This window comes from Chamaea fasciata, unplaced genomic scaffold (assembly GCF_029207755.1).
Source record: "Chamaea fasciata isolate MVZ Bird 193981 ecotype frontalis unplaced genomic scaffold, bChaFas1.0.hap1 SCAF_2, whole genome shotgun sequence".
Classification (NCBI taxonomy): domain Eukaryota; kingdom Metazoa; phylum Chordata; class Aves; order Passeriformes; family Sylviidae; genus Chamaea; species Chamaea fasciata.
This window is the reverse complement of record NW_027094087.1, coordinates 52,131,445-52,152,490: the sequence shown is the minus strand read 5'-3', so window position 1 is coordinate 52,152,490 and position 21,046 is coordinate 52,131,445. Positions and strand designations below refer to the sequence as shown.

The following is a 21,046-nucleotide window of genomic DNA, read 5'->3' as shown; positions in this document are numbered from 1 at the left end:
ATTGATGGTGAATACTTGAGTGAATTTAAAATTGAGGTTGCATTTTCATCATTCAAGACTTTGATATTTTCTTACTGTCAATATTTATATCAAGAAAACAATGTACAAATATTTGCAGGAAATTAGCACAAAAGGCATGCTACAGGGGAGGCAAAGAAAACAGATGATCAGATTTTAATCCTCACAATAATGATACCACAGCATGTTACCTGTAAAAAGCAGTGGGAGAACTGTTGAATTATGCATCCTTTCCATAGTCATCCTTTCCTTTATTAAAATTTTAAATGTAAATATATTGACAATAATACTCCTATGGCAAGCTCAAAATAAATTATGAACAAAACCAGCAAACAACAAGATTATTTGATTAATACCTGTTCTGGGAACAAAAATTAAAATGACTTTACAATATCTGGTGATTCACAGAGAATCTCATAGAATAATTTATGTTGGGAAAGACCTCTGAAATCACTAAGTCCAACCATTAATAAATATTACAGCACTGTGTTCACCACTTAACCATATTCCTTAACTGCCACATCCACACACCTTTTGAACACTCCTAAGGACAGTGACTCCACCGCTTCCCTGGGATGCCTGTTCCAATGCCTGACCACTCTTTTAGAAGAATTTTTCACTTATATCAAATCTAAATCTTCCCCCGGCACAACTTGAGGCCATTTCCTCTGGTCTCTTGTTACATGGGAGAAGGGGTCAACCAATGCCCACCCTTACTACAACCTCCTTTCAGGGAATGGTAGAGAGCAGTAACAGTGGACTACAGATGCCATGATGGGCTTTTTTGCTGTGTTTTAAAACCAGACATCACAAATTTTCCATTAGATTCTGCTGTAAGTATTCAGAATTGGGTTGGAACCCCAACTAACAGCAAAAGCAGAGCTCAGGCCTTTGTGAATGACTAAGACTTTTCTTGCCATTTGTGAGGAAAATTGCCTCTCTGGGGACTTTGCAAAGACCAGGGGAATGCTAGTATGCAAAAAACAAGAAAAGAGGAGATGCTGCCCATGGAGTTTGGTGTAAGAGAAGAAAGGTTTAGGCAGAGGACTATTAGTCTTAAATCAACTCTCCCCTAAGGAGCCCAACCCTACATGCCCTTTAACCTGTCTTGTGGGTGTGAAGGCAAAATTAGCATGTGCTCCAGTCTCAGAAGTAGGCTGCTATCTTTCTCAAAACTGGCTTTCTGAGCAGAGAGACAGATTTCCCAATCCCACACTTCTTCTTCTCCCCGGCTCCCCCACAAGCCAACAGCAATTTTAAGGGAAGAGCAGCATCGCTGTGGGTTAGCTGCCAGTTCCAATGGCACCCCACTGCAGTGTCCAAAGCCGGCACAAGTGACCTGACAGGCCCACAGTGTTACCTGCTGTGACAGCATAGAGGAGCAAGCCTTGGCCTTTGGCCACCAGAGTCAAATCTGACTGTTTGAATGGACTTTTGATGGGTAACGTTTTGCAGCTGCTGCTGGAGTGAGGGATCCGATTCACAGAGTGATGTGAGCTCCCTCTTTCCCGGGAGCCATGCCAAGATGCCAATGCTCAGCCCTTGGCCCAGCGTGGTGTTGGTACCAGTGATGCATTCCCATAAGCTGTCACCTTGAAATGCTGTTTAAAGTGTTTAAGAACATGTTCACACTTGAGGAGTTATCCAAATGCAATCAAGTGTAATGAGTCTTTAAATTGACTTAAATGAGCTGGAAATCAGACCTCTGAAGCAATTGCTGCTCAGGTTACTTGCCCTGCTTATACTAAGGTAAGGTTTGTGGTGTGAAGTACCTTCGGCCTGAAGCAGTCATCCATCATCATTGGAGCTGCAGGGCTACAGTATCTGTTTAAGCTTTGTTGAGACTCTCAGCATGGGAGAGAGAAGCTGGAGAAACGGGAGATCAAATGTGCAGTGCAGCAACATTCAGCAAGCATTCCCCTAACCTTCAGCGGGAGTGATTTGAGCTTGACAGTAGCCCTCACATCCAGTAAGTACTCAGCTAGTGGCATTCTACCCTGTTTACTAAGATTAAAGGTGGTTCTGAAATGCTTCCTGGGGTTTGCTGTGGGATTTGCAGGCTCCTGCACAAAGCCCTGTGACCCTTGCATCTCAGAGGGGATTTACTTTGCCACAGGAGGGCAGGAATGTTACTCTGAATCAGATGCTGCTTTCTGCAGAGTTGTCCCAGTGTTGGGCTGTCTTATGCATTAGATGTACTTGGGTACATTTTACATCAAAAAGAGCAGGGCAGACGCTTGCCCTGCCAGCTTGTCACACCTTGGCCCCCCTTTCTCTCTCAGAGACAGGAAAAAGCACCGTAACATTGATGCTGACTGGAGGCAGTCCAGCTATAAATGCCTGCCCCTCCATACTGACAAACAGGGAAACAGGCTCCATAGTCTGGACTTTACTTCACTCATTGCTCATTCACTGAGGAACTGGACTGGGTGCTGGTTGTCTGATTAAGCCTTGCTGATTTCATTTCCAGCTTGATATTCCATTATCAGATGGGTTACCACATGTTTAATGAACTTCCAGACCACAAATGTTGTCCCCTAAGTGCTGTAGTTTCCACAGCCTTTACCCTACTTCCTTAGCTCTCCACTGAAGAATGGGATTGAGCATCACCTGCCAGAAGGCATGAATTAATTTCACTCACATTTCTCTGCATCTTCCACCTAGAAAAATACTGTCCTTTCTGCCCTCAGCGCTGCATCAGTGGCCACACAGTTAAAATGTGTGCAAAGTCATTCCTTATGTCCCAATATGCAGTTACAACCTTGCACTAAGATTTTACCGTATCAAAATACAGAAGTAGTGATCTCCCTTTCAGAAGGGAAAGAATAAGTACTGCCTTTTTGCAGCCCTTTCTTTACAACGGGTAGTCTCATTTCAGACATGTAGGTGCAAATTTCATGAGCATGCTTGAGGAGAGGGCAGGGGGCAGTCTAGCCAAGGGCTTTAGGAGCACAGCTCCCTGGAGTGCTGCCCATTACACTGAGTTGTTCATGTTTGCAGTCGCTGGGATGTCAAGGAAGCAGAGGAACCAAACCAAATTTTTAACTGAACCTCCTCCTCATGCCTCTGCATTGTCTCCAGGGCAGCTTGAGCCATGAAAATTAAACTTACCTTGCAGACCCTTTCAACTACCCAGGACAGCAGGTGAAAAAGCACCAACACTGAAAGTACATTTCTCATATCATGAGCTTTTCAAGATTTTGATCCAGATTTCTGTTCATGTTCCTATTGTTGAAAACCAGATAAAAAGTATTAAGTCCTACTCAGATGGTTTTATTCCACTCTTTATCAATATGTATGCAAATTACAGTATGTATGGATATAAAAGCAAGTAAATGGAAAAGAAATACCAGTTTTAAAAGTTATAATAAATCAGAAAAAAAGGAAAGAGGCTTATTCTACAGCATGGTAGTTAAATGATTTGCATCAAGCTGATACCACAGTTCATTTTTAACTTGTTATTAAGAGCTGTAGAAAATAAAATTTCAGTATTCCATTTCTTTCAATCATTTGTGTAGCGCTTTCATTTCACCCCAGTGAGACAATGAAACCAGTATGCTTTGTGGTTCAACCACTTTCTGATTCCTATTCACTAATGCAAAGTCATCTGGTAAATTACAGGAGAATGTACAAATTAATTGTGTCTGCACTTTAGGAACTCCTAGGAATATCTGCGCTCACCTTAATTTTAGTAAAAATCTGCCTAATTTTAATCTGGGGTTTAAATCTGGTTGGCAGGATGGTCTCTGACTGCTTTAATGTCTTGTGGTGTACTCTAGCAGTGGATCTGCAGAGGGGAGCTGTTGGAATGGAAACCACACTGTCCATATTGTGGGTGTTTACTTTGAAGCAGACTTAGTCTGGATGCATTAGTAGTTGGAGCATGTCCATCCACAGGTTTGATTTCACACACTGAAGGAGCACTCTGCAACCGAAGTGTGGCAATTAGAACCATAGGGAAAGTTGCTTAAAACATTCTCCTCATGCCAATTCCCTATCCCTTTGTTTTTCCTATCCTGATGTTCTCATAACTGAAACGCTGATGGTTAAAATCAAGATGAGAAAGGTTTAGACCTTGAAAAGTATAGATTGATTAAAGGACATGCTTGATCCTTTGAAGTCCAGAGAACTTTCAGTCAACATTCTCCAACAAAGACTTGAAAACTGCTGAAAAAGAAACCTCTGGTTATCCCATGACTGTGATCCATATGCTTTTTCTTAAATTGTTGCCTGGCTGTGCTCAAACAACTCGTGCTGTTAGCTTCAGCTAGCAGAAGCAGGTGCAAGTCCAGCTATCAAGTGCGGGTTTGGCGATTAGCAGCAGCAGAGCACTGGCTATCGGCTTACACCATTCTTTTCAGCCTGTGCTTTTTCTCTTTCCAAAGCAGCAGGTTTCAGCTGCCCTGACTGTTCTCTCCATCTCCACTCTCGCTGTCGACAAAGAACGGAGCCCTGATTTTCATGGCTGAATATTTCAGTGAGTACCACATCCCGTGCCATGTAGACCAAACTAAGCCATCATCATGGGGTCCATTGTACCTCCCTTTTTTGTAGTATCGCCCATTGAGGTTTACTGCATGGCACCTTGGAACAATGTAGGAAAGACAAAAAGGGAACTATGTTTAGCATGAGAAGATATTGCATGATTGCAGTGAACTATCCTTCTCGCACAACCTATATTTAGATATACGAGGGTGGGATGGACTACATGGTTAATGCATTTAGTGGAACACAGAGGAATATGTGGGTCATGCTGGTCATACACTGGTCAGATAATTTAGCCTGTTGACTCCTCCAGGTGTATTAACTATGGACATTAGAACTACATGGCCTGAACAAAGGGGTGTAGTGCCATTTGGTATGCTCCAGCTCAAGTGCAGGCAGCTCCATATTGACACCTAAAAATGCAGATGTCTTTTCATTGAGGTAAATCCTACTATTGTACATTTTTGTAGCTCCACCGATTTCAACTGGTATGTGATGAGAATCTGGTCTAAGAGGCTCATCCTGCACTAAAGCAGAGAAAATCTGAGAGTGTTATATCCCTGTTTCCAGGGCTGCCGAACATGAGTCTCTATCCACTGAAGTGTGGCATATGCCCAAACAGTAAATATACCATCATAACTGTTATGGGGTAGCTCTGCCCTTAGATGTCCTCCACTCTATGGAAATGTCCTTTGTAGACACTTCACCTTACCATGGCTACAGTTGTTTTCTTCACTGGAGTGTAACATGAAGAGCTCAGGAATTTTAACTGGGCTCTTTTTCTTCCAGGTCATTGTCCCCTGTGCATTTGTTCTGACCCATTTTATTAAAGTGAATTTAACTTACCTGCTTTGCCATAATAGAAGAAGTAAATTGTTTTCCTTTGAGGATCTGTAGGTGTGAATATCTGAGGTTTGGCTGTACGAGGTGACAAGTGCACACAAGTGCAACCTCCAGCTGCTGTAAGGCTGGCAAGTCCTCTCAGCTGTACAGCCACCCACACCTTGTGCATCCATGAGGAATCAGCTCTTTTCCATACCTGTTAAACCACCAGCCACCCTTGTTCTCTGATGCACAGTTGCCTGTCAGGAATTGATCGTGATCCTTATCAGATGTGGTGAACTGCATCCCTCTGTGAGAGGCTGACCACTGATCTTCAAAATTGCTCCCACCAGACAGAGCGTCGCCAGCATTACCAGAATAGGTGCCAAACCATAACCTGTAATTGTCCTGCAAGAATATGTGAAACATTTATTTGATATCCATTCTTTCTGCCTTTCCTCCTATTTTTGGGGCCAAATTAACTCTGGACATTTCATCCATTGTCAAAGGTATGACTGTTGAAGTCAAGGGTGACTTTTGTCTCCGTGCTTAAATGATCCTAGTGTAGATCAATGCAGGATTTAAACTTCCAGAAGAGATTGGTAATTACTGCTGCTGCTACAAAGGGCTTCAGGTTTATTGTCATTCAACAACCATTTAATACACTTTACAGCAAGATGGAAAGCTCTTTCTAGCTGATCAAGAACAACTTAGCAGAAAACTGCCAAGAGTCAAGTAATTGCCTTCATAAACTGATCAGTTCTTCAGCTAGAATAAATGCTTAGGCATTTTGCTTTCCAAGGACTAGAAGCTATCTGATTTCTATAGTCTGGTCCTGGTAGGAATACTTGTGCGGAGCTAACAGGTCTAGGAGATATTTGATATTAAGTGGATGATCACTTTTGTGTTGTGGGCTTTCTCCTGTCATCATTGTCCGCATTTCTTTATGAATAATGGCAGTAAGGTATTAAAATGAAGCTGCTCAAACTTCTCATAAGAAACCTCTAATTGCAAACTGAGCGTAATGTGCACATTTCTGGAGCAGGGATGGAGTTGGAACTAGGGCTGGTGCATGCAGTATTCTTGGTTATTTAGGCTACTTACATATGGTGTTCAGGAAGGCAAGTCTGCAAAGAACAGCACCTGTATGGAGCTGGACACTGTCTACAGCTAGAAAGCACCTGAAAATACAGGATGTGTCTGTCTCTGGGCTCTCTGTGTCTGTCGCAGCAGGTGTAATGCTACACGTACCTCTCTTCAAGATAGGAACTTAAAACTGCTCTTTCAAAGCTTTGATTAGAATTCTCTGGTTTATTTTAAAACAAAGTTGAGAGGATTTGCTCTGGCACTTGTCTTTTATGTGACAGTCTGAAACACTGTCTTAGGAAGCAGAACAGGGTTCCATTTAGTTGCAGATGTCCAAACCCTAAGGGTCCTCTCACTCACAGAAGACTCTCAATCATGAGGCCAGAAGCAAATATATGTGAGAATCACAGTGTCCTGTGGCAGGGAACCGCCCTCTGTTCAGGGGCGGAGTTAGCAAGAGGGCACAAACACATGATCCTGTCACCCACTGAGCTGGGCACTCAGTTGTAAGGAAAAGGTCTCAGGTTTATGTCCCTGATCCCAGGGCTGTTTGTCAGCCAGACAAACTAGGAAGCCCAGGAAACCAGAGCAGGTAAGTTTTGCAGAGCTGTAGATACAACCTGATACTGGTCTGATGCTGCGTATGCAGCTGGCCCACCCTCACAGACCAAAGCAAGCAAATCACTGCTCTCTCCATTTCTTACCTGCTCATTTGCAAGCTGGAAATTTTCATAGATTGCATAACGTCTTTCCCCATGCCAGTCCATCAGGTCAATCTTTAATGAGTTCTCTCCTAAACAAAAAGTTGTGTCATGTTAGATGAACTACATAATGCAAATTGGAAAGAAATCTAAGGAGAAAAAAATACTTGGACCTCTAGCAAGCAGGTCATGGATGTGCTCATTGCCCAGCCAGTATTCATCATTCTTTCCCTGGAATTTCCCAAATCCTAGTTTGTAATCATCCCATTTTCTGCAGAAAGATATAAATATCAATTTCATCATGAGAGAGGATTAGACAGTTTGTGACACCTGAGTATGGTAACAAGTAAAACTTCACCTGTATCTCTAGATACTGTTTCCTAAATTATCCAACTCATCTAGAAGTAAATACAACTCACAGGTTATTTTTTTCCCTGCCAAAACTGTGCACACACATAAATGGGGATCAAATCTTCAAACTGCAGATGCAGTGCTCACAGACTGACGTTTCCAGTTAAATGGAAAGGGAAAGCAGCATTTGCCTCATCGGTCTTCAGCAAAACACTCGATATTGCTCTTCAGCAAGTCATAGTTCACATTATCTATGTATTACCTTTGATATTCTCATATACTTCCTTGTGTGTCATCATTTCCAATTTTAATAACCTTGTGTTTATTCCCTCTCTCACGTTGTTATTATGGATATTCATTCTGCCTGACCTACATACTAGTCAGTGCTCCTCTCCAGGATGTTTTTATTTCACCTGAACTACCATGGCTGGATAGCTACCATTCCCTGGGCAAGATGGCTTAGAGTCAGTTGAGGTGGGTTTGCAATGCACTGCATAGGCTTTAGGAGGCATTAGATACGCCCTGAAATTGTGTGTGCTGTGATAGTGAACTAACCTTCATGGGGACATTTCTTCTTAACTATGCTACCAGAGCATCTCTCCTGTAAATTTTAGTGTGAAAGTCATCTCTCTGGTATTTTGCATAGGAAAAGGACAATCTGGTTTGGCATCTTTTAGAATTATCTGACTATGATAATAAATGTTACAACATGCTGAACATAATTCCTGATATGAGAACAGATCTGTTCAACAGGTCTCAGTCTGTGCACTGGTAGCAGATACCTGCCAATTTGGAGCCTTTGACAGTCTTCTACAATGATAAAGCATGCATTCAAATGAAGAGAACCCATGGAAAGTTACAGATGCACTTTGAAAATAGCCCCCTGTTGCCAATAGGTACCACCAGATTGTCCTAATCCTAAATTATCATCACTAATACATACTCTTGCGTATCCTGCTTCTCAAGGGTGGGGTTGTGCCCAGCAGCAGGACAGGGGCAGGAGGTGGTGGCCTGACTGCAAGCCCTGTTGATGCAAGAACAGTGCCCCCACCTGTTGAAATTCTCCTTGCCGTTACTCCGCCGCTGGAGGACAGTCCAGCCTCCGCCGTCTGACATGTCACAGAATGCCAGGAAAGGCTCTCGGTCTGCTCGGGGCCTGATCCGGTAGTAGCCACTGGTGGTGCTCTTCCGATTAAACACTGCAGAGCAATCTGGGCACAAAAGCATCAGCTTATTAAAGGGGCTGGGGGCAAAGCCAAGGTATGTGCCACCAAGACAAGATGTCACTGAGAGGCTGTAGGGGACGAGGACACTTGGCTAGCCTGTGCTTATCTCTGCAAGCCCTGTAAGGTCAAAGGAAATGGTGCAGCAATGTAGTAGCTACACTGGTTTGCAAATTGCCAGCCTGACAAAGAGCTTTAAGGCTTCAGAGCCTTTACAGCCGTGCCCTCTGAGGGAATAATGCCCAAATCCTTGGTGAGATGCAGGACAGCTGCAGTTTAGCCTGAGGCTATGTCATGAAAGCCTAGGTCTGAAACTTTATCTGTCAGCAAGATCATTTGCAGGGAAGCTAATTTCCATGTGGAAGGTAAGGTAACCTCAGCTATACTTCTGACAAGATCAGGGAACAATATTTCTAAAATAATAGGCTAAGCTCCTGTGTCCAGCTCTACCAGGGCTGGAACAGGAAAGTGCTTTTCAGGATCTCAGTGCCTCATGCTTCCAATATAATGCCCAAAGGCTAAAATCTTGTGAGCACGTTCTCAAAGTAACACCAAGGAACAAAGTATGCATGCCTGTTCCTGTGCCACAGAAGTAATGGGGGAGCTGAGGAACAGGGGGGCTTGGCTCATCCAAACAAGTCTCAGTGCCTGCAGCTGAGCCAGGCACTCTGGGCTCCCCTAAGTCACTCAGGGAATATGGGCTCTTTGAGAGCAGGACCCATCTCTACCTAAAGCAGATGCCTAAAGTAAATCTGATGGAAACCATGAGAGGTGACTGTTCCTCTCTGCAGGTAAGGAGCCAAGCTGAAGATGTCCATTTTGTACCTGGGTAATAGCTGCCTACAGCTGGGATAAGTGACTCTAGCCCCAAGGGATATCTTATAGTGTCAGGCCAACCAGTCAGCTCTTCTCCTTTCCATGTATCTGTATTTTAAATCACAATCCACTTAAAAAAAATTAAAACTTTTAGCAGAAATAAAATATGACACATGGACACTACTGGGAGAAATAAACATTGTGGCACTACTTCAAACTGTACCTTGGTCATACACTATCAAATTTCCACTGGTTGTGGGTAAAAGCGTCTCATGCTGCACGCTCCTGTTGCCTGAGAATAGTTCACTTTTTGTTCTGTGGTACGTGTTCCCCAATATGTCCTTCAGCTGCATTTCATATAAGTAAAGCAAGTCTTGAAGATGTTTTAACCTTTGTCTTAATTTATTGTTGTCTAGGAGGCAGACATCTTTGTCCTGTGGAGAAAATAAAACAAAACCCCCCCACACTTCAGTCAGTGGTAAGGAGAGACACAGAGAAAGGAGAATCTGTCTCCTCTTGACCCTAGCATGTCACACTGCCTATGTGGATCAACATGATTTCATGGTGATCTCTTCCTATGGTGTACAAATCTTGCACGGCATGAGCTGTTGAATTGAATCCAGTGGAAAAGGGGTTTCTGCAACAACCTTGGCATTGATCAGAGCATGCCAGAATATGATCAGATGCTCAAAAATTTACTTTGGACAAAAATAATTTGTCTTGACCTCTACTTGATGAACTCAAGGGGAAGGTTTGCAAACTATGAAAGTGCTCAGGTTGATAAGAGAGGGAAAACTTGGCTCTTGCACTGCAGATGGGCGAAACCAGCAAGATTCCAGAATTAGCTTTGTGTAAAACTGAAAAAAAGCTCATATTTTGGCTATAAAAATACATTTTTTACAAAAGAGATTTTTGTTGTTGTTTTTGTTGTTGTTTTGAATTCTTAGTAATGTCAGTTCAGTCTCCCAGACAGCTGCACAGCCCTTAATGCAATGAAAATCCTGTATTATCAGGATGACATTCCTTTAGCTGCAGGCAGATGCCTTTTTGCTCTGCTCTTGCAGGTCTTCATCCCTCTTGTGGGGGGGTATCCATCTCTGCATGACTGGGAATGCTGAACCATGGAGAAAGTGTACAGACATAGCTAAAAGATACACACCGAAAACCTGGGTGCAGGTGAGCCAAAGCTGACCAGGAGAAGGAGAAGCAGCAACCAGTGCATCATCACGGTCATTTCTTATCACCTGAAAAGAGGCATTGACAGGCTGTAATGGAAGCTTTTTTAGTTCCTCTCACAACTTAATCCCCCCTCACACTTACATTTAATTCCCCAGGAGATGCTGCAGGTTTTGTTGAGGAGGTTGCTTGAAACTCCAGGCAGGACAAAATCAGGGTAGGATGTATATTAAGGAGAAGCTAAAGCACCAGTGCAGTATGCTGACAGGGATAAAGGCTCAAGTCTGCTGCTGATTCCCTGCAGAAATAAATAACTCTGTGTGACTTTACAGCAGCCTCTGTGTCTCCTCCCAGGTATCCACCAGACAGGAAGTTGCTCAGCAGTCATATCTTCTTGAGGACTTTTCGTCAAAATCCCACAGGGTTTATTCAGTTCAAACTTCTCAAAGTGGAATTAAGAGAAATTTGCCTCCTGGTTAAGTGGCTAGACATTGCCCCTCCTCAGTCTTTGGAGTGGCCTGTGAGGATGGGATTACCTTGGAGGCCAAGTCACACATGTGACAGAGTGGACATGAGATAATTTTTCCTTGGATTTCAGGGGAAAAGATTTCTACTGCCAATCTGTCCTAACACACAGATGTGGTTTTGATTGGAGAGTCTTAGCCAGAAAATATGCTAAGTGACTGCCACTGGGAACATGCAGCTGAATGTGAGTGAACAGTACAAATTGTTCGCAGTGTGCTTGGATGGTGCTTTAAAAAAACAAAATCAGAAAGGAAAAAATCTGAAAAACAGGCTAAACACAACTCCCCTGCTTCACATCTGGAAGTGCTGCAGAAACTTGGCTCCCCAGCTCTGTGCTGAGTGATGTGCTTTGCTTCAGCTATGGCTCTATCACATCTCCGCAGCGGCTGATGCTAGACTGCTTCCAAACCACCAAAGTCGCTGCAGCAGAGAAGCCCTCTGCCAGGATAGGCAGGCAGGGCTCAGAGCAAGCTGAGGGAAGATCACCACAGGAGTTGCCCATAAAAGATGACATGCAGGGTAGGTGCCCCAGTCTGTGCCAAGTTTTCAGCTCCTAGAGAGAAGAGTTCAACATTGCAGCAGGGGAACTCTGTGAGCCCAGGACCACTGGTGCTGCTCAGACCACCCCACAGTGGTGCCAGTGGCTGCAGCACTGGTGCTGAGGTCAGTCAGACCCCATGTTATGCCCATGGGTGATGGCAAAAAGCTACCAGAAGGGTGGGGTGAGTGACAGCTCCTGGAAACCAGACAGTGCAGAGCAGACAGAAAGAAAGCAACTCCATCTACGCCTTTACCAAGACACATGAAATGCACATACCTGTAACTTTCCTTTCTTCAGTCCTCCTCCTGGAAAGATTATCTCCCTCACAAGTCAACTGCAAAAGAAAGTGATCATCAACCTGGCTGTATTTCAAGAGGTCAATGAGATTTTCCTCTCCAGATGACCCACATCAAGGGCACAGAGGAAGGATGTTTCACAGCACTAGGCAGTTTCACAGAAAAGGTACTTGCAATTCCTTGTGTGAAAATTACCCAAACCCCAAGTTGTCTGTTGTTACCCAGTACTCCTCTTGCTGCTTCCCAGTGACAATAAACAGCAGGAGGTTTCTGTCAACAGTGCTCTCTAAAGGAGAGAGGAAAGGGGCTCTGCTGCTTGTGTACTATTCCCTACCTTGATTAGGAAGATCAACCAAGACTGATTTCTTTGAGTGTTTATGTGAATCACTTAGACTAATGCTCCCATGTGGGAGTTTTGGCTCATGTGTTTTAACACAGACAGGATCATTTCAGTAAGTTCTGCAAGGTGAAATAACACAGCTTTTCCATTCAGCATTCCTTTTGCTGTTTAATCTGTTTTATAAGAGCACAGCTGTAATGCCAAAGAAGCTGCAAATCTGAAGCAAGAACGAATGTGGAGGTATTAAGCAAGATTTGCTGTTAGACTGAAATCTCAGGAGGGTTGTGTAACTCTCCTGCAAGCTGGATGATTAGATTTGCTAGTTAACACAAATAAGGACATTTGTGGAAAAGAGAAAAAAAATCCACAAAATGAAACAGATGGGTGACTCCCTTTGCATTATGGCCAAGGAATTCCAGATTATTTTAAAGAAAACAGCAGGAATGTTCCATTTTACAGGGCTTTGTTCAGAGGAGAGACCATGGGCACAAAAAACAAGGCACATAAACCCATGGTAAATGTCTGTGCTACACTTCAGGAAAGCAGGACTATCCACGTACTGCCAACTACAGCAACGCTGTTTATTCCTTAAAAATTGCATTCCTCTTCTCCCACAAGAACCCTGATTCATTTCACTGCCAAAGGATTATGTAAGCAGTGCTTTTCTTCTCACTTGTTTTCTAGCCCCAGTTTAAGACTGGTTTTGACAGCTATGAAATTAAGTGCATGAAATGTTTCCTCTTCTCCCTAGTGGGTGCTTGGCCCTTTTTTCTGCCCCTTTGGCCAGGAACTGCAGCGAGCAGCAGGGTGCTCAGGTACCACACACTGGAGCACAGGGAGGCTGCACATCATCCCCTGGGGCTTTCACTGGCAGCAGCAGCTCTTTCTCAGCTGGACCCATCCAGACAGTGCTCAAGATGCTGTGAAACAATTAATGCTCTTGCTCAGGGGGCCAAAAATCTCGTTGGCTTGTGAGCATCTCCTGATCCCAGGTGGGATCAGAGACAGGGCTGAGGCTGTGGTATCAGCATTGGAGTTGTGGTGTGGGTAGCACAGGCAGTGCCTGCAGCTGTCTGCAGGGCCATATGATTAGGGAGCATCAGGCCTCACAGCATTAAGTTCTGCTGGTCCCAGGGCAGAAACGAGTGAAACTGCAGTGCTAGTGAAACTCACATGTGTGCTTTGTCACTGCAACTTCGCTGGAATAGGACTCAATCTCCAACCCTCGTTCAGTGGCTGTCAAAACATCTCTCAGAGCCAAGACATCTGGAGCAGTCTCATGCTGCCTCTAGGCCTCCGCCAGCGTTCGCCTCAGCAACATCTGCATGTGAAAATCCCACTCAGCTGGAACATGGTTCTTGCATACCTGTTTCATGATTAACTTATTTTCCCAGGCTAGAGAAAGCTTTAGGAATATCTGAAGCGCAAGAGAGGGGTTGCCATGAGGTTGAGTTCACATGAGGTGGGTCTAGCAGGAGAGTGTTTTCAGGTACTGCTCCACTGGCTCGGAGCTAAAATAATTAAATCATCATAAAGAATGAGGACACTGTGTGATTACCAGTGTTTCCTCACAGATGTTGAAATCCCTAGGCAATGTGACAATAAATGCTGGGTTGTCTTTTTCCTAGAAAACATATGCTTCACAAATATTCTGGAATGCAAATTCCCTTTTAGTTGCTTGGAAGGAGATCAGATTCCCTTTCCTTAAGATATTCAATGATCTTGTCAGCAAAAAATAACAGTCTCATTAACTAAAACCTTCCTACCCTGCTGCCCTTCACCTTCCTTCCACCAAAAGTATGTAGATGCTGAATAGTAGTCACAAAAAACTATTATTCACATGTTAAATGCAATACCAGTACATGCAAACTGGCGGATAAATGTGACTGAATAGCATGGCTCTGGGGTAGCTCTTGATATTCCTACAGTTATGGGGGGAAAATAGCTTGGGATGAAGACAGGAACATGACACCTGATGGATACTAACACCTTCAGAGCCCAAAGAAACATCACTGGAGCTGGAAGACAGTAGCGACATCTCAAAACTCTTCCAAGACCAGTTTCTTGTTGATTGTTTGTTCTTAAAGGGGAAAGTCAAGAAACGAGGCAGACTGCTTCAGGTTCCAGGTAGGGAGACCTGAGGATTTCACAGCAAGAGTCTGACTACCTACCTGTGCTCTAGGAAAATACAGGATAGTCTGGACCCAGCTTAAAGCCAAACAGATTACTTGCAGTGAACCCAGGTGCTCTATGCATTTGCATTATTTTTATATTTTCCTATCACGTCCCACCTCCCATGAACACCCTGCTCACTGGGAGAGACTGCAGACCAGACTCCTTTGCAGGCACTGCAGGTGTGGAGGTACCTACCAGGGGCCTGCAGGCCCTTGATGTTTGAGCTAGTGTACATCTCTGCAGGAATCTGGGCTTCCAGGTTTTTAAAAGCAAAGTTAATATGTGAGATCTGAAACAAATATTTATTGCTTTTTAATCCAACAATAAAGGGCTTCATCAAAAGTAAGACAACTTTAAAAGACCAGGATGACATCAGCCACCACAGTTTCAGCCTACGAAGTAACCGAAACCGGCATTTGCGCATGAAAAGTCTGTGGTTGGTAAGCAAGGAGTAACCACAGAAATCTCTGTACAAAGAAGCAGCAATGGTGGCAGACCATGAAACGTGCTAGATCTGAATATTTTGATAACGTTCAAAGAGCAAATACATAATTCAGTTTAACTAATGAGTCTGCAGGCAGCCCATGAGTATCTAATGGGTTGACACAACAAATGTAATTAGTTTGTAAGTTCCTGAGGGCAAGCACAGGTCCCAGCAATTCCATGTCAGGAATACCTGTACCAAAGGGAATTAATCACAGGACCAGAGGGAGTATGTGGATTCCATGGTCTTCTACCTACTTCCAGCCAGAGAACTTCCCTGACCTAATTCACTCCCATTTGAACTGGAACGCCCCTTTGAGAAAAAGACATTTTGTTGCAAAATATTTAGTGCAGAAGAACCAGCTACAAACCTTAGCGTGTTCTTCCACTTTTTAATTACTTGCATTGTTAATTTTTTTTTATTTTTTTTTATTTTATTTTATTTTTTTTTTTTTTTTTTTTTTTTTGCCTTGAGTCTGAATCTTCCAAGTCTCATCCTGCAGCCTTTTAATTTCATGGTGCCTTCTCTGAGAAGGGGAAGAGCCCTCTGCTGCCAAATGCCTTTTTCCCTGCTAAAGGCTAGGTCCAAACACAGAAGCTATGTGCTTGCTCCTGGCTGAGAATCCAAACCTCCATTATCTGCTTTGGCTATGGGTGTGTGTGCAGGAAACCCAGCAGGGTCATGGTGCGAGGGGCTGCTTGGAGCTTTTCCTAGGCAGGGCTGAGGAACGCAGCACAAGTACATCACACTCATGAGTAGGGCTCTTGGCTGGCATGGAGAGGAAGGGCAGGAACAAGTTCTGCTCCTGGAGAGATTTCATTCAGGGCGGTTTAATGTAGAACAAGTACATAGAGCTGAGAAGAGCTGTGGGTGGTGTATGACAGGGTGTGGTGGAGGTGGTTTCACTGGGCATGTTGAGGGGGCTCCAGGAACTGCAATACTCTGCCTAGATTTGGGAGCCTGATCTGCCCTAGGCAGGGACAAGCAGCAGAGATACGTGGTCAGGACAGGATCAGAACTGCAGCCCAACAGAGAAGTGCCAAATTAATTTAACTGCCTCAAGAGGCTAGGCAATTGCTGAACAAATACCTTCCTAGACCTAAATGTTGATGGTGTAAGTCTGCTTACATCTCTTCTGGGGCACCTTGTCCTTTTTCCAGATCCAGCCCTGACTGTGATTAAGTCACTCACATTAAGAACCATATAAAGAGCTCAGGCAATATTTCCAAAATCTTTCCTGCTTGTGGATCCAAAGATCTCACTCCTTTTGTCACAGAGTTACCTACCACAACCATCAGTCACTGGCTAATCCCTGCTGTTGTTCCAGGACTATTAAGTGTTACCTGACTTCCTCAGCCACTGATGCTCCCAGTCTGACCTGCATGGCGTTACCCGGTGCAGTCAGGATGACTGTTATTCACAACACCTGAGAAGTTAGTCCAGAAATGCCTGCCAGCTTTTCGACATGTGCACACACATGCCATGCAGGTGCCTTGCTGGGAGTTAGAGGAACTGTAAGCAGACCTAGAATGTTTTTAACACATGGTCCTTCAGGTACCAAACATCATCCTGAGGTGTTGTGTTCTGAGCCTGACTGTGGATGTAAGTTACGATTAACTCAGTGCCAGGCAGTCATTCTATCCTCTAGATCTCTATCTATCAACCACGGTAACAACCTCTGTGTCAGCTGCAAACTTCATCACTCAGGATTTTATCCAGGCCATGGTTTAAAACAAAACAACACAACACTAAACAGTGTAAGACAACACCCAATCCTGCAGAATCTCTCAGGAAAAGAATTGCTTAAGGATAGTCTCTCTTCTAGTTATTTTAAGACTTGTGTGCTGCACTTACATCAATGTGAAATGGATTGATTGAACCTTTTAAATCAAAGTTATTTTCTAGCCTGTCAGTTGCTTACAGAAGCAACAAAATACTTTTATTTTAGCAGTAAAATTTGCAATCTTGTTTTAGAAATGTATTTGACACAATTGTTTTCTGTAATTGCATGTTGATTTACAATTACTACTAATATTATTATTATTGCTTCTACTATTAAGCTTCTTTAATATTTTATTAGTCGAAACCCTCTGTCTAATCTGCTCTCATTTCTCAGGGAGCAGAGCCAAGCTGACAAGCTATCACCATCAGGTCATCTGATCTACCTGTTTTAAATATTGTCAGAGAATTTTCATTTTTTACCCACTTATTTTCATATTTCTGCTATCTCAAGACTTAATAAAAACGTAATTATTTTTCTTGTCTGTCTTAAAAGAATCTTAAAAGATACAGAAGAGCAATACCTACCAATTTTAAAATCTGTCAAGTTAAGAGATTCTGTTTACCACCTTCTCTGTTATTTTTGGAATGCAAAGTATGTCATCACCCCTCTGAGAAATGCATACTTAATCCATCTCTTTAGCCAGTCTGTAGCTGGATTATTTACTAAATATTTAAGTATTTTTTGCATTTTTTTGACAATTCAGCTATTTTACACTGATGAAAAATTGTCAAGGATCAGAACTGGATTCTCAAGTGTTATTAAATATCAGTATCATGACTCAACCAGCAAAATACAATGAAAAGTATTTACAAAAACAGAACACTTTTAATGCTTCTTTTTTTACTTTTGGCTTTATGAACCTTGAATCTTGTTCCTATACTTTTCTCTACCAGCTGATAAATAGAAATTTAGTTTTATTAGTAAAAAGGTGGTGTTTTTATTTTAGTCCAGAAGTTAGGGTCTTAAGAAAATAGATCAACCACCAGGAAACTCATGATGATGCATGAGAGCTGGCAAATATTCTACAGCATCACCAGCTGTAAGATTAGCAACATTGAAAGAAGCAGTTAAAACAATCAGTATCACTGGCCATGCAGCATCTATCTATTTGATGAAAACGGGGAAGAGCTCTTCTTCCTTTTAAAGTGCACCTGCAACCTTAAGCTGGCCAACCCTGAAATTCAGCCTGGGTGCCAAACTGGAAGCCCCCCACCTCCTTTGGCTGGTTTTTACAGGTTGTTCTGTGAGAAGTCCAATGCCTCAACTGCCTTCAGATCTTGGTGCTTCCAGAGCCCAGGACAAGGGAAACTGGATTTTTTTATTTCTACACTCTTCTCTGATGTGGGCCTCCCCCCACCACTGCCGCCACAGAGGTGCCCCACAGGTGTAAACTCCTGCAGAGAGTAATTCAGAGGATCCCCACCTGGTCCACAGGATCAAGCCTGTTCTAAGTAACCTGTACGGCAAGTTCATGAAAGAAACACGGTTCCCATCTGTGGTATAAGCAGAGACGTTTATTAAAAGTGTACATAGCCTTTAGAATATTTTCACCATTGGGTTAGAATAGCATCAGTCTGGGTTGCCAATGGTATAATTATTAATAAGCTTGCTAACCAATAATATTTGTGATCAATTCCCTAACAGCAACATCAGACTTTTCTCTCAAAGATAAATGCTTACATAATAGTTCTTTCTACAAACTACTGTGCACCTGCTACTTGTTACATTTTTAAAAACTTCGTTACATCTTTCCTGCCTTGCCTGAATAGTCTCTTCTTTCTAACTATATGCTCTTTGTTCTCTCAATTACAAGTGCCCTTTGTTTTCTTTCCCTACACTGAACGTGTGATTTTTTTAATAACTAAGAAAAAATTAATTGAATGTTTCTTCTCATCATGAAACCTAGTTTCCATCCTTGTTTAGCTGCTTCTCAAATACTGAGAATAATTATCTGAATATACCAAATAGACTTTGCACCAGCCTCATGAAGTCTAACAAAGACAAGTTGTCAGAGTCTATGCAGGGGATGGGTCCTGGTCAATGGCAAGCTGAACATGAGTCAGCAGTGCCCTGGCAGCCAAAAGGGCCAACCGTGTCCTGGGGTGCACCAGGCACAGCATGGCCAGCCGGGCAAGGGAGGGGATTGTCCTGCTCTGCTCTGCTCTGGGGCAGCCTCACCTCCAGTGCTGGGGGCAGTTTTGGGTGTCACAATATAAACAAGACATTGAGCTCTTAGAGAGTGTCCAAAGGAGGGCAACGAAGATGGTGAAGAGCCTTGAGGGGAAGCTGTATCAGGAGTGGCTGAGGTAACTTGGTCTGTTCAGCCTGGAGGAAACTGAGGGGAGACCACAAGGCTGTCTGCAGTTTGAGACCACAGTGCTGTCTGCTGTTTCCTCATGATGGGGAGAGGCGGGCACGGATCTCTGTGACGCCCAGTGACAGGATCTGAGGGAATGATCTGAAGGTGTCTGAGAAGGTCTAGGCTGGATGTTGGAAAATGGTTCTTCACCCAGAGGTTGGCTGGGCACCGGAACAGGCTCCCCAGGGAAGTGGCCACAGCACCAAGCCTGACAGAGCTCAAGAAATGTGTGGACAACACTGTCAGGATTCTTTAAGTCTCAGGAGTGGGACAGGGGCTGGACTTCAATGACTCTTGTGGATCCTTCCATCTCTGGATATTCTATGATTCTATGTTTCTGTTACTTGCTACCACGGTATGCAGTAGATATTTATGTGTTTATACACATACTTATTTGAAGGGAAAACCTTCTCTTTAGTCTAGTGCTCAGAAATGTTCCCTATTCCCAGCATTCACCTTAAGAATTTTATTTCCTTTGGGCAGGGAGCATCCGGAAAGGCTCCTGCCATCAGTTCCCGCATCTCCCCCGCCAAGCCCCAGCAGCCCTGGGAGCAGCTGCTAAAAGCTCGCTTTGGGCTCCCTCTGGTGTCGACCGTCCCGCAGAAAGCCTCTCCAGCGCAACCCTGGCCTCAGCAGCTGCAGCAGCGCTGTCGCACCGTGGGGTGCGCAGGGTCTGCTCGTCACTTGGTTGTTGGTAACGAGCTAGGCGTGAGATCAGGGTAACACACATGACATCCCGGAGGCTCCGATTCTGCGAAAATCTAAGTGCTCGATGCCGTGGGAAAATTCAAGTGCTCACTGCGATACTCTGCCCTGGATGACGGCAAAAGCTGCCATAGGCTGTGGGAGATTGGCTGGCCTGCAGCCCCTGCCCGACCTGCCACTGGGCCTGCCTCGAGTGCAGCCCCTGGAAGCTGTCATGCCATGGGACACACACAGCAGCAGCAAGGTTTACAAAAACTGCGAGGCTGCGACTCGGAAGCAGATGGTGAGGCTGGCTGGGGTCTGGTAGGCTGGGGGCAGTGTGGCTCCACACAGAACTAAAGAATCAATTAGGTTGGAAAAGACTTCAGAAATCATAGAGCCCAACGTATCTCTGAACATCCCCATGTCAATTAGACAATGGCACTAAGGTGCCATGTCCAGTCTTTCCTCGAACACCTCCAGGGATGGTGAATCCACCAATTCCCCGGGCAGTCTGTTCCAATGTCTAGTTGCTCCTTCTGTGAAGAAATTCTTCCGAAGGCCCAACCTAAACCTCCCAGCTTCAGGCTATATCTTCTTGTCCTGTCACTATCTATTTGGGAGAAGAGGCTGACCCACCTGGCTCCACCCTCCTTTCAGGCAGTTGTAGAGTGATGTCTCTCCCCGAGCCCCTCCTCTTCAGGCTAAACAAGCCCAGGTGCACTGAACTGCACCTTGTAGGACTGTGCTCCAGACCCATCACCATGCCTGTTGCTTTCTCTGGACACACTCCAGCCCCGCAGTGTCCTTCCCGAATTAAGGGGCCCAGAATTGGACGCATTACTGGAGGCGTGGCCTCTCTAGTACTGAACTCACTGTCCTGGTCGTGCTGGTCACACTATTGCTGGTAAAGGCCAGGGTGCCATTGGCCTTCTTGCCCCCCTGGGCCGAGGCCTCCTGGCTCGTGTACTGCTGCTATCGACCAGCACGCCCAGGTTGTTTTCTGCCGGGCAGCTTTCCAGCCACTCTGCCCCCGGCCTGTAGCGCTGCATGGGGGGGAGGGGGGGAAGGGGGTTGTGGCCCAAGTGCCGGTCCTGGAATTTAGCCTCGTTGACCCTCATGCTGTTGGGTCTGGGCCCATCGTTCCGACCCGTCCTATCCCTCTGCAGGGCCTTCCTAGC

At 44.4% G+C, this 21,046-nt stretch overlaps 1 protein-coding gene across 3 annotated transcripts; it reads right to left on the bottom strand.

Moving 5' to 3' along the window:
- Positions 1-3,506: 3,506 nt before the first annotated feature.
- On the bottom strand, positions 3,507-12,389 carry LOC136285202 (fibrinogen-like protein 1). 3 transcript variants are annotated; one of them, XM_066176094.1, is made up of 9 exons: positions 12,375-12,389; positions 12,021-12,078; positions 10,662-10,746; positions 9,726-9,936; positions 8,515-8,674; positions 7,286-7,383; positions 7,116-7,204; positions 5,543-5,733; positions 3,507-4,602 (listed from the first exon to the last, which is right to left on the bottom strand). In XM_066176094.1, the coding sequence occupies exons 3-9, from the start codon at positions 10,734-10,736 to the stop codon at positions 4,413-4,415; spliced, it is 1,014 nt and encodes a 337-aa protein (XP_066032191.1). In that variant the 5' UTR covers positions 10,737-10,746; positions 12,021-12,078; positions 12,375-12,389; the 3' UTR covers positions 3,507-4,412. The 3 variants fall into 3 exon arrangements, with proteins under 3 accessions (XP_066032191.1, XP_066032189.1, XP_066032190.1); XM_066176092.1 differs by lacking the exon at positions 12,375-12,389 and adding an exon at positions 10,823-10,976 and having other exon boundaries at positions 12,021-12,106; XM_066176093.1 differs by lacking the exons at positions 12,021-12,078; positions 12,375-12,389 and adding an exon at positions 10,823-11,124.
- Between the last annotated feature and the right edge of the window lie 8,657 nt (positions 12,390-21,046).